The sequence below is a fragment of the Siphateles boraxobius genome, unplaced genomic scaffold (genome assembly GCF_051911475.1).
Source record: "Siphateles boraxobius isolate OS27281-9 unplaced genomic scaffold, OSU_SipBor_1 1, whole genome shotgun sequence".
In the NCBI taxonomy this organism is placed as follows: Eukaryota; Metazoa; Chordata; class Actinopteri; order Cypriniformes; family Leuciscidae; genus Siphateles; species Siphateles boraxobius.
This window is the reverse complement of record NW_027508699.1, coordinates 4,398,825-4,412,171: the sequence shown is the minus strand read 5'-3', so window position 1 is coordinate 4,412,171 and position 13,347 is coordinate 4,398,825. Positions and strand designations below refer to the sequence as shown.

The 13,347-nt window shown below is 38.9% G+C and overlaps 1 protein-coding gene and 1 pseudogene across 4 annotated transcripts in view; both read right to left on the bottom strand.

Annotated features, from left to right (window-relative positions):
• rock1 (Rho-associated, coiled-coil containing protein kinase 1) overlaps nucleotides 1-13,347 on the bottom strand; it is a 78,473-nt gene that overhangs the window by 12,432 nt on the left and 52,694 nt on the right. For all 4 annotated transcript variants that reach the window (XR_013207969.1, XR_013207918.1, XM_077246969.1 and 1 more), the window contains exons 16-27: nucleotides 12,750-12,996; nucleotides 9,688-9,794; nucleotides 8,519-8,669; nucleotides 7,539-7,699; nucleotides 7,256-7,440; nucleotides 5,905-5,974; nucleotides 5,453-5,556; nucleotides 5,165-5,330; nucleotides 4,916-5,009; nucleotides 4,752-4,840; nucleotides 2,070-2,261; nucleotides 1,729-1,894 (exon numbers count right to left, since the gene is read on the bottom strand). Coding sequence is in view for 2 of the 4 variants with exons in the window: in XM_077246969.1 (XP_077103084.1) it covers nucleotides 1,729-1,894; nucleotides 2,070-2,261; nucleotides 4,752-4,840; nucleotides 4,916-5,009; nucleotides 5,165-5,330; nucleotides 5,453-5,556; nucleotides 5,905-5,974; nucleotides 7,256-7,440; nucleotides 7,539-7,699; nucleotides 8,519-8,669; nucleotides 9,688-9,794; nucleotides 12,750-12,996 (1,732 nt within the window). In the remaining 2 variants the exon portion in view is untranslated. The remainder of the gene's footprint in view (nucleotides 1-1,728; nucleotides 1,895-2,069; nucleotides 2,262-4,751; nucleotides 4,841-4,915; nucleotides 5,010-5,164; nucleotides 5,331-5,452; nucleotides 5,557-5,904; nucleotides 5,975-7,255; nucleotides 7,441-7,538; nucleotides 7,700-8,518; nucleotides 8,670-9,687; nucleotides 9,795-12,749; nucleotides 12,997-13,347) is intronic.
• On the bottom strand, nucleotides 11,677-12,405 carry LOC143742128 (uncharacterized; annotated as a pseudogene).

Sequence of the window (13,347 nt, the reverse complement as noted above, 5' to 3'; positions counted from 1 at the left end):
AAGTGGTAATAAAATTTCAATTTGTCTATACTGTCGATTTTACTTTCATAGTTTTAGAAGAGTTTTACCAGTGGCGTTTTAATATTCATTTTGCGTTATAGCATGCGATTCTGTGTAGTGATGGAAGATTTTTGCCTATAGGTGTCATAACTGCTTTCAGAGGATGGAATCAAACTCAGTTTGAGGTATTGGGATTAAGAGTGTGTTCACACATGTAGTTTGATTCTCTTGGTTCTTTTGGTCCCGACCAAAAAAGAAAATGACACATGTAGTCCTGGTTCGCTTAGCGTTCACACTGTCATTTTGTATCTAAATATAGAAGGAAAAAAAACCAACTGCTTTTATGGCGTATATTTTGCAACAACACTTTCCGAACATCCAGACCAATGCTGTGTGCTGGACTAAACGCGCTTGCTGTGTGTGTGGACACATGATGGTTTTTCTATAAAAACTGTAAAGGAGTCAAAACAGCGTCGGGATTTCCTCCATTGCACACAAACGCAACAGATCTGCTGTGAGGAGACGTGGTTCCAACACCTGTACTGAAATGTGATGAGCAACACAAGTCCTATGACAACAAAAACCAGGTGTGCTTGAGCATTCTGTCCTTTTTAAGGTCCCATCTTGTGACATAACGTCCTGTCTTTGGTCTGTGTTGAGTTCATTAATCTCAGCTAGGGATGCCACCATATCGGTATCAGCCGATATATGTATATTTGCAATGTTATTGTTATTGGCCCATATTGAAGCGGATAAATAATGGATTATTTCCTTCATTTGACACATTTCAGATGCGCACTGTTCAACATGACGGTTTTGAATTGCTTGAAATATGATTGAAATCACTTAAAAAAAGGAAAATACGGTTAAGTGCAACATGTCCAGCACAAATCTGTTATATAGACTACATAAAATGAAATGAGAACATTATAATTGTGTGCTTGGGACATGGATTTTAATGGTGAGACTTTTGTTTTTGTAATCAGACTCTCAAAAATTATATTAAAACAATATTTGGATTTTGATTTATCAGTCAATATATCGGCTATCGGCTTTCAAATATAAAGAATTATCGGTAATTGGTATCGGCCAAAATTTTTTGCTACCGGTGCATCCCTAATGTCAGCTGAAAAAACCCCATCATATGCATGCGTCCTTAGTTTTGGATGTTCAGTAAGTTCCGTTGCAAAATATACATTATAAAAGCAGTTTTTTTGTTTTTGTATCTTTAAGTTCGGTCTTAAAAATAAAAACGCCAAGCGAATCAGGGCAAAATGTATTATTTTCTTTTTTGGTCCGAGAATCGAACTACAAGTTTGAACACACCCTTAGTCACACCAAACTTGATGCGAACAGGCCTGTACGGTGGCATCATGATAACAAAGGGCGAGTTTGCTTACTGTTAGTTACCTATTCTAGAGTTGCATTTTGACAGTGTCGCATGCTGATTACATAAATCAGCTAAAATACAAATAGAAATTAATTTTTTGCATTTCATCTGCTCTGCTCTTTTTTTCTCCAATGAAACGATTTTAAATCCATTCCTAGCAGACTTTCAAATATGGACAGGGATGATAGCAAGACACGTAGTCAAAGCTTCAGAATTATCTGGCTATTGTGGGCTTTCCAATCACTACAAATGCGAACCAAATTACTTAAAACTCTATTCCTTAATTTACTTGTCATTTATATAACAGAAATATGTATACTTCGTGAACGTTCCCTTACCAGCAATGTTACTGTCCAGCTCGTCCGTCTGCAGGCTGGTGACGCTGGAGTTTTCCACTCGGAGCTGCAAGTCGTTCAGCTTCTCGCGGAGTTGCTCGATGTCACTTTCTTTGCTGTCTAGTTGCATCTGCAGCTCATTGCGATACGTGCACTCCTCAGCCAATTGCTGCAAATACACACAACATCATCATCATGCTGATGTTGCTTCCTGGAGTGTCCAGTCATGAAACTTAATACATTTTCATGAGGCATTCCTGTTGAAACTGATTTAGTGAATCATCAGATTCCACTGATATTGCCATCAGTTTTGTCCCTGTGAAAACGATTAAACATGAACTTGCCGCTTGCATCTCGTTGAGCTCCTTCTGGTACTTGATGGCCATGTGGTTGAACTTCTCCTTCTCCTGGTTCAGCTCCAGCTGCAGTTTGCGATTCTCCTTCTCTTTCTTGCGCAGGTCAGTGGTGCTGCCTTTCTTCTTCTGGTCTAACTTCATGTCCTTTCGGTTCATAATCTCAGCCAGCTTATTCACCGCCTGCAGGGACAAATTGAAGATGGTAGAATGACCAAAAAGTTTGAGCAAAGAGCAAAAGATTATTTTCCTTTCAGACATGTCATATCCAACAAGTCTGGTTGTAAACCGAGTGAACTGCTTTGTTGTCAGCTACACATACATAAACCTAACTAAAATGGATCCTCATAATTGAATAACGAACGCTCTTCATAGGCACCACGCAAATAGAGAATAAACACATCATTGATTTTTTTGTTAATGTTAGTGCTGTCGATTTAATGCTTTAATTTAATTAACTATGGGGGGAAGTTATTTATAAACGCATTTAATGCAGTAGCCCAGATCTACGTAGGTCTTACATTTCACAGTTGATTGGTGACGAACATGAATCATGGAGCCTATAGAATGCAGTTAGACTGGCCCTAAAATTCAAGATATCAGGGCAAAAATGCCCCTGAATGAGTTGTCGTCTCATATTTATATATGATATGATATAGTTGAGCAATTTCACATGAGTAACGAGCGCAATATCACACAAGTGCCGTTTTCATTTAGCGTTTTCATCGAATAGCACAAGTGCAAATGTGATATTGATTTTATACAACAGTTCATCTGATTGTTATATTTTAGACACAATATTGTTTGTTTTTGCTCAATTTTGCCAATGAAAATATTACCTGTGAAGCTAGAGCAGAACTGTTGTGGGTCTCGGAGAAACACAAAGTGGTGTTTCGTTCTGAATGAATCAGCGTTTTGAGCGAATCAGTCCGGTGAACCAATGATTCAATGGTCCATTCATAAAGAGAGCGTTTACTTCACTCCTGAATGAATCAGCTGTTTGAGCGAATCTAATGAATGAATGACTCCATGACTTCATTATCAAGACATTTACCACCACCTACTGGCAGTTTTAGTTTCTTATTGAGACCATTATTTCATTAAAACAATATTTATATTTCGATATTAATAAAAAAACAACATTATTTTGAATCCCAAAAAAAAAAAAAAATCTTTTTAAAGCTACTTTTTGAAACGTCCATTTAATGCTTTTCTCATTTAACATAATAATGACGTAAAATTATTTTTTGGGTTTAATTTCTTTTATAATTTGCAATTAATTTGTCTTTTATTAATCACTACATTGTGTAATTTTAATAAAAATTGTAATCGCTTGACAGCCCTAGTTAATATATTAGTTAACAACCTGATATTCTAATAAGAATAAAATTACACAAAGCATTCAAATATTAGGTAAAATCGCATTGATTAATTAGGTCAAATTTGAAAAGATCGTAATGTTTCTAATGATGACTTGTCCACCATCTTGGATGATTTTTCTTTCACTGAGCTTAATGTTGTTTATATGTCTATGTGGTGTTTTTAATATGCTTTAAGACAAACCATGTGTAAATTCTAGTGATCGCGATTAATCGCATTAATGTCATAGTTAACTCGCAATTAATCGCACATTTTTATCTATTCTAAATGTCCCTTGATTTCTTGTCTCATTATTTTTTCTAATTTTAATGCGCTTCTCACTGTTAAAACATAAAAGCAAGCAGCTACTGCATGCATGGTTTGGCATGACTTAATAATTCCTAAAGAGCGGACATCAGTTCATCGCGATCTCACACATCCCTGTTATTATCAATGAAGCTGACTGCACAATGAATCGTTCATACACTTTGTTTGGATTTGCCAGCATACGGAATTCAGCTCTGAACAAAAAGTCAGTTTTGAGCGTTGAGGGGAGTCTATCTTAAATGTTTCTGATTGGCCATTGCGTTCAAGAAATCAACACATGTCTATGATTGGCTACATCGCTCAACGCTGCAAACATGTTATAAAAAGAAACTCTGGCCTGTAAATCGTTTCTATTTTGTTTTAGTTGTTCTTGTTGCTTTTCTGCAACAGATGAATAAAAATGTATTAGTTTTTATGTTTTATTCATAGATATTTCTAGTTTGTTAACTGACAGCACTAGTAAATTCATAAGTCGACAGCATTTCTGAGTATTTTCTGCTTAAAACTGCAGTGAACCAAAGACAGTCTCAAAAACACGGTTTGAAATCGCTGGTGTTTCTGACATCACAAACTACCTTGTAACCAATCAGATCAACATGTGATCGTCAACGATTGGATCTCTGAGCTGCTGTGAGTGAGTGGAGGCGGGGCTCATTTGCATATTCATAGAACCGCACATACTAAATTAAGCAAGTGTGTAGAGTCACATTCAAACTATTTTAAGGCATGAAGAATTAATTTCAAGGAACAATTTTTTAATACGTCATTTTGGTGATCAAAGATGAGTTAAGGAATAAAATTATTGACTACAGGGTGACTTTAAATTTAGTCTGATGCATATGACTCTCAAAAGACTTCCCTAGTTCTCTAATTCTGTTCACTTTCACATTCAAATTTATGGTGACGAGTCACTGACGACAACATTGGCTTTTTCACTATTAGAACATACATTATTTCTACAAAGTTGCTGCATGGTGGTGGTCATACCTGGATCTTCAGAGTTCTTTCTATATTAAGGATCTTCTCGTAGTTCACCTTTACTGAGTTTTCCACCTCCTCCTTCTCTGCTGCAAACTCTACAGGAAGACATTAGAAATGTCGTGTTAATGCGTAAAGATAAACTGTAGTTAACCAGTTGGAATTGAGATTACCTTCTTCCTGAGCTCGGAGCCTTTTATCCAACTCGGTCTTCTCCTTACTGAGGATCTCCACATCTTTGGTAAGGGTTTTAATGGATTCCTCAAGCTAAACGAAAATGCATTATACTCCAATTAAAAGCCACTAATATAACCACAGAGTAGACAATAATGACAAAGTAAAATTGCAGGTGGTATATAGAGTTCTAATCCTGAAAATGTGCTGGAAGACAAACGCATGCCTGTCCTTCGCTAATAACAGACCTGTGTGATGCTGGAGTCTTTCTCTGAGATCTCCAGTTTGTAACGTGACACAGCCTTCTTGTTCTCCTGAGAGAGTTCAAAATACTGTTCTTCCTGAAGCGCACGGGCCAACTGCTCCGACTCGGCTTTCGTCATGGTGAGGTCCAACTGAGCAGAGAGCGACTCCCTACAAAAAACATTTATGGAGGAGCAGTTCACAAGAACGTTCAACAGTATTTCGAAGAAACAAGACACTCTTAAGTTCCTTTAACATTTTTATAAAAGCTACAAATTCATGAAGACTTTTACTTCTCTGAATACATGTCCTGGACTTTTTTGAGAGCGTCTTGAGTTTGTCGATTCCTCTCCTCTATCTCCTCCTTTAGCTCCTTCACCTGAGTTTTATAGAGTGTCTGAAAACAGGAAAAAATGGCTTGAGAATATATAAACAATGCTGATTTCCTCTCATGATATGACCACACACAAGAACATAACACCCGAACATGGCCGTAACTCATTAAGCTGAGCCTTATACCATGGCATTGTCGACTATTATTTGTTGATTGATGTTTTAAAAATGTTAGGTCATTTGTGTATACAATTTCAAGTTCCATTTCCATATCACTTTGTCAAACTCCATCAATTCCCTCCTAAGCCAAGGCTAGTGCCAAGTTAATCAAAAGTGTAAAACAAAACAGTTCTGAGTGTAAAACAAACAAAAAAAGAAACATGAAAAATGTTCCGCAGTCTGTGATACTCACTGAGAAATACTGCTCAGCCTCCAGCTGGTCCTGAAGTTCCCTCATCTGACCCTCATTTCCTCTGTACTGCCTGAGGAAACACACTTCCATCAATCACAGTCACTTCAGACTTACACTTACTCAGACTCCACAGCTCAAGCAAGTAGATATGAGTGTAAACCTGGCAGGTCCACCCACTAGGTCTTTTGTAACAGTAGGGCAAGCCATCTCAAGCAAAAGTCATTTGAGAGATAAACCAAGTAATTATATTTTGATAAAAGATTTGTTTGCTTTCTCTTGGAATAATGCAAAATGATGCATAACTCACAATAGGGTCAGGAACCTACGGAAGCTTGTTCCTGCCAAGCAATGTCCTTTTGTCTCACTTTTTCTTAGAGCTGCGTGATATAAACTCGCAATCCTGACTTTTTTACTACAATATAAATGATACAGGTTCCTATGGAAGCTTGTTTCTGCCACAGAAAAGATAATTGCGACTATTTATCTTGCAACGGCAAAATCTTGCATTTAAAACTCCTTTGCGAAAAGTCAGAATTGAGAGATAAAAAGTCTCTTTTACATTTTTTTATTCCGTGGCAGAAACAAGCTTACATAGGAGCCTGATTAATATAAATCGGTGAATGACTTTGTGCAGACTTTGAGGTACGAAAGGAAGTAGGGGAAGTTAAAAGATTAACTGGCAGTGGATCTGGACCAGACGGAGGTCAATTCTTAATCCACCCATGTAAATACTGGCAGCTTAAAATACTTAAACATAATCTGCAATAATAGCCTTTTCTACGACAGAAAAGCCTTCTGAATATTCAGTAACGTAATAGCTGTTGTCAGTAAGGCATTTTAATGACAGAACAGTTAAAAGTAGGGTCCAACATGACCAATAGAAATGCTTGTACTAAAAAAAAAATACAGAAATAAATAACTTAAAAGGACGGTTCACCCAAAAATGAGAATTCTGTCATAATTTATGCACATTCATGTCTTTCAAACCCTTAAGACTTTAAAGTTAATCTTTGAAACATAAATTAAGATACTTTAAATGAATGAGCGGTTTCTGACCCTTCATTTAAAGTCCAGGTAATCAAAACTTAGAAGACCCAAAAAGATAACGATAAACCAAAGATATGAACATAATATGGGCCGATACTGAAACGGTGGCTACTTTCCCTACTTTACATAATGAACAAAATAATTTAGAATTTTATTTATATAATTTGGACCCTGTTTAGAAACTAGATCATTTTACTATTGCTGGCTAATAGTTCCACAGAACATGAGTTTTGTGTCTTTTATTTAAAAAAGGGAGATATGCACATATATATTCATGACCCTTTGAGGGCAGGAGAGAGCATACTTGGTGAGCTGTGCCAACTGGAACTCGACGGAGCGCTTGTTCTCGAGGGCCACGTTGATCTCCTGTTTGAGTTGCTTCTCTGACCCTCTCAGGCGCTCAGCCTCCATCGTCCAGCTTTTCAGCTCGTTTTGGGACTGCGAACGCTTCCCAGACTCATGCTCCAACTGCACCCGCAGCTCCTTGACCTGGCGGGGTGGAGAGAAGACGAAAGATGCTGAATTCATTACACCTTTAACAGTTTGTAATCTTTTCAAGCCAAGCCGTTCGGTGGGTGGACACACACCTCGTCCTCCAGCCTCTCCTTCTGCTTCATCAGCTGCTCCATCTTCTGCACAGACTGTTTGAGGTCGAACTCCAGCATGGAGCACTGCTTCTCCACCTCCACCACCCTGCTCTCCGCCCGCATCCGCAGCGTGGTCTCCTCCGACACCTTCTGCTCCACCGCTGGCGGAGAAACACAAACCGAGAGTTGAGAAAGACTGAACACCATGGACAAGAGCAGTCGATATACTGGTATACTTGACTGGTATAGCAGTCAATATACTGGTAGATATTTGGCATTTAAAAATGTCGACAAATTTGTAATTCATTGTATCACTGTTAATTGTATCAGGCAAAGAGTATCATAAAAAGTGTACTTTTTTTGAGTCTCTGAATTATGAACGTTTTGTTAATAAAATGTATTTTGTCCCTGGACACGCACGAGAGAGCAACTTTTTTGCTCATCAGCCACTGTGGCTAGTGGTTCTCCAAAGTTACTAGTCACTCAGCATTTCCACTGCATCGATACAATGGGGAAAAACGGCTTTATAGATATTTTTAATATTATCTCATAATTTGGCAGCAGGTTTATTAGGCTGCTGTCACTTTAAGACCTGGCACACGGATCCATTATACTGTTACACATGTGATTTCTTTCTCAACTGTTTACGTTCAGTAAAAACATAACTATGTTTATGTGAATACTCACGAAGATCAGCATTTTGGCATTATTTTGTTTGACTGTTTAAGCACAATAAGGAGCAAAAAGAAGTCAATTTAGTACTGTGAGGCAGCTTTATGTGCACACTTTGGGTTTGAGCACAAAATCAGCAGGAATGAGTTAAATTATGCGCAATAAATGCAATCCCACACCGAAATTCCAGCCCTGCAACACCAACAAGTGAGTGAGGGGGTGGTGTCCGGGCATGCAGCTAAACAAGACGCCGTGCAGTTCTGGACACGCAGTGCGATGGCATTGGTGCGTCTGGCACACACACATACCGTGCATAGCAGCTGATTTGTTTTCCTCGATAGACTCATATTTGTCTGTGAGTTGAGCCTTCGTGACGCGGTGCTCGGTCAATTCCTGGTCTAGCCGCTGCTGGAGAGTCTTCAGCTTGTAGTTTAGGTCAATTTCCAGACTGTTTTTCTCCTGAGGACACAGAGAACATAGAAACACCGGTTACACAAAACACAGTTACTTCACACAGCCTACACACAGAGAACACATAGGCAGCCTAGTGGGCCAATTGTACCAGTGGGTCTCAAATAAAATTCATGTGGGTGGATTTTTCTAAGCTAACACTTTCAGTTATACTTAAGTGAGACTATGGCATGAGACTATATTTTCAAAACAATTTGTTTCGGTGTCTCGAAACATCTCGGTGCGATTCTAAGTGTAACTGCAAACCAGTCTCATTCTACTGTGTGTAAAATGGTTATACATTTGAAACAGACTTTTTAATGGTGAAACAGCTGCAAACAGTGAGAAATGTTAAATCCTAACGTTGCTGCCTTGGTTTCCAATCCAAGTGCACTGCTGAAAATGACTAGTTAAGTCATGAAACTCTGTAAGGCGCAGGCTGATACTTTACATACAATCTGCTAGCAATCACATTGTTTCTTACATGGTACAAGCTGATTGGCCTCTGCTGTATTGCAGCCAATGAGCTTGCTTGTTCAACATTTGCATAGTCTGGTTCAGTGTTTGCTGTAAGCTGGTCTATCAGAGTTTCTGAGACCCTCCACCTCCCCCAGCTCCACTTGATTAAACATGCTATGGCATTTAAAGTGTAGCAGCAGCAGAGTGTCTTACATGCTCACAGCAGATTGTCTGTGTATGTTTTGGCAGTAGCAAGTCTCCATATTTGCTCTGTGGCAGCAATAATAGCAGCAGCATGCGAAGCAGTCATGTCACTGTGACTAACATGCTAAGACTATCCAGAGAAATACCATGACAAGGGATATATAGCCAAATCAGCTTACATAACAAAGTCTTGAATTTCCCCGCCCAAACTATTACTAAAATAGTGCTGACTGACCAACAAACCATGTCAAGAGAATGGTTAAAGACAAAATTAAGTATATTTTAGGACCATTGTTTTTTTTAAACATTATTGCATTTTAAAATATGTTTTTATTCATTTTAAAATAATATAAAAACGGCAAACCTTTTCAAGAACGTTACATCTGTCTTGGACTTGTTTCCTCTCCAGATCCACTTTAGACAAACTCTGCTTCAAGTTCTTGTTGTCCTCCTGTAGACCAGTGATACGAGCTTCAAAGAGACAAAGAACAGACTTAGATCCCACTGGATTATCACAATAGTTGCAATGGGAACGTTTTGAAATTTTAAATTAATATTATCTACACTATTTGCACACCATAGAAAATGTTTTTATTAATAAAGAATTCAGGCCTTTACTTTTTTACATTGTTTTGTTTTGTTGCAGCCTTTTGCTAAAATGCTTTAAGTTCTTTTTTCCACGTCAAACTACACCCCATAATTACAACAAACAAAAAAAAACAGATTTGTGATAACCTTGTAAATTTATTATAACGAAAAAAAACTGAAATATCACACCGACATAAGTATTTAGATCCTTTGCTATGACGTTTGAAATTTAGCTCAGGTGCATCCCATTTCTCTTTGAGATGTTTCTACACGTTGATTGGAATAAATCTGTGGAAAATTCAATTAGTTGATTTGTTTGGAATGCGTCAATTTGTTGCGCTGTTTATGTTCCCCAATGATGCATGCTGAAAATCAGCCATTATTACAAAAATATCTGGCCCGATCTAAAGTGTAAGTGGAAATGTTTTAAACAGAGACCAAATAAAATAGTGCTCTGCACCACCACTCTATAAAACTGAAATGGCACAGGCCTATCGAAGCAGCACAACTTCTATGCAAGAGAAGCTGAAAAGAAAGAAAACATCCCTGGGCAAAACAACAAAGTGATTGTTGTTTATTAAAGTGAAGTTTTACACAGTTCTAGAATACTTTTGTCATTTGTCAGTCCCATATTTTGTGCTTAATACGGCTGTGTTCATACAGCACTCTGTCTTTATGAGCTGCCGTGGGTGCGAGGCGTACTGTCTGCAACCAGTTACAAAGATGTTAACGTTGTTGGTTATTTAAAATACCTAATGGATGAACTCACGTCTCAATTGGACTCATTTATTTAAGTACGTACTGTCAATCGTGGCAAAATTTCACAATTGTATGGACACCGCCATGTTTGATACTGTTGCCGTGGTTACCGCTATGGTTACCGGTAGTTGGAATGTGGTTATGGCTGAATTAACATATTCAAGCAGGTACTTTAGATTATTCGATAAAAAAACAAAAGAAAACTCTTAAAACTACATTCCGTGACACAACAACAGTGGTATTTGTAAAATGATGGTGTTTGCTCGTCTGGCATGACACTGTCTGTGAGAGAAATGCTGCAAGCGGAGAGAATGCTACAAACAGTGATACTGTTCTGGTGATGATACTAATTTTTTTCTGTAATTAATCGAGACAATCGCACACTCAGGTTTTTAATACATTTTAATATTGTAATATAGTACAGTGCATGCAGAAAGTTTTCACAGCGCTTTGCTTTTTTTCACATTTTGTTATGTTACAGCCTTATTCCGAAATGGATTCTATTCTTTCCTCAATATTATACAAACAACACCCCATATAATGACAACATGAAAGAAGTTTGTTTGAAATCTTTGCAAATTTATTATAAATAAAAAACTTTTAAAAAATCACATGTATATAAGTATTCACAGCCTTTGCTCAATACTTTGTTGAAGCACCTTTGGCATCAATTACAGCCTCACGTCTTTTTGAGTATGATGCTACAAGCTTGGCACACCTATTTTTCTGGCAGTTTCTTCCATTCTTCTTTGCAGAACCTCTCAAGATCCATCAGGTTGGATGGGGAGCGTCAGTGCACAGACATTTTCAGATCTCTCCAGAGATGTTCAATTGGGTTCAAGTCTGGGCTCTGGCTGGGCCACTCAAGGACATTCACAGAGTTGTCCCGTAGCCCCTCCTTTGTTACCTTGGCTGTGTGCTTAGGGTCGTTGTCCTGGAAGATGAACCGTCGCCCCAGTCTGAGGTCCAGAGCGCTCTGGAGCAGGTTTTCATCAAGGAAGTCTCTTTACATTGCTGCATTAATCTTTCCCTCGATCCTGACTATCTCCCAGTTCCTGCCGCTGAAAAAAATGTCCACAGCATTATGGTGCCACCACCATGCTTTACTGTAGGTATGGGATTGGTGTTGAGCGGTGCCTGGTTTCCTCCAGACATGACGCTTGCCATTCAGGCCAACGAGTTCAATCAGACCAGAGAATTTTGTTTCTCATGGTCTGAGAGTTCCTCAGGTGCCTTTTGGCAAACTCCAGACGGGCTGTCATGTGCCTGTCACTGAGGAGTGGCTTCTCTCTGACCACTACCAAACAGGCCTGATTGCTGGAGCGCTGCAGAGACGGTTGTTCTTCTGGAAGGTTCTCCTCTCTCCACAGAGAAACGCTGGAGCTCTGTCAGAGTGACCATCGGGTTTTTGGTCTCCTCCCTGACTCTCAGGGAGAGTTGCTCAGCTCTAGGAAGAGTCCTGGTGGTTTCCAAACTTCTTGCATTTTCAGATGATGGAGGCCACTGTGCTCATTGGGACCTTCAATGCTGCAGAAATTTTTCTGTACCCTTCTGAAGATCTGTGCCTCGATACAATCCTGTCTCGGAGGTCTAAAGACAATTCCTTGGACTTCATGGCTTAGTTTGTGCTCTGACATGCACTGTTAACTGTGGGACCTTATTTAGACAGGTGTGTGCCTTTCCAAATCATGTCTATTCAACTGAATTTACCACAGGTGCACTCCAATCAAGTTGTAGAAACATCTCAAGGATGATCAGTAGAAACAGGATTGCGTCTGAGGTCAATTTTAAATGTCACGGCAAAGGCTGTGAATACTTATATACATGTGATCATTTTTTTATTTTTAATAAATTTGGAAAGATTTCAAACTAACTTCTTTCACGTTGTCATTATGGGGTGTTGTTTATAGAATGTTGAGGAAAATAATGAATTGAATCCATTTTGGAATAAGGCTTTAACATTACAAATTGTGTAAAAAGTGAAGCGCTGTGAATACCTTCCGGATGCACTGTATACATATTGTGTTAATATAATCTGTCTGTGTCCTCATCTGTGGTCTATGTCTGCCCCGCTCTCACCTTCCAGTTCCCTGATCTCCTCGGAGCCCTGGCTGCAGGACCGTCTCTCGGTGTCCAGCGTGGTCTGCAGTTGCAGAAGCTCTTTCTCCAGCTGCTGTTTGACGCTCTCTGCAGCGCGACTCTTCTCCTGCAGCTCACGGTTCACTCCCTCCAGCTGGCTCATGGACTTCCCCATCTCCGTGTGGCTCTTCCTCAAACGCACCACCGTGTCCGACTCAGCCCGCAGGAGGTCGTTGGCTTCCCCCAGCTGTGTGAGATGATGTTTCTTAATTATCATGTGGTGTAAACACCTTTCAAAGAACCACAGAGCCACACTTGTTGGATGATTTTTGGAGGAAATCATCCCACAAATGGCTTCCAAAACAATTACACAATTTCGACACCATAGCAAAAGCTATTGGAACACTTTCCCTTTAACTATTTAAAAATATGAAAATAAAAAATACTTAAATTAAATACAATTAGTAAGTCAATTAGTAATGCTAATAATAATTATAAGTAGGGCTGGGTATCGTAACAAAATTTTCGATACCGATACCTTGACTTCGATACCGGTTCCTGAACAATACTTTTTTCGATACCAATTTGATCAATATAA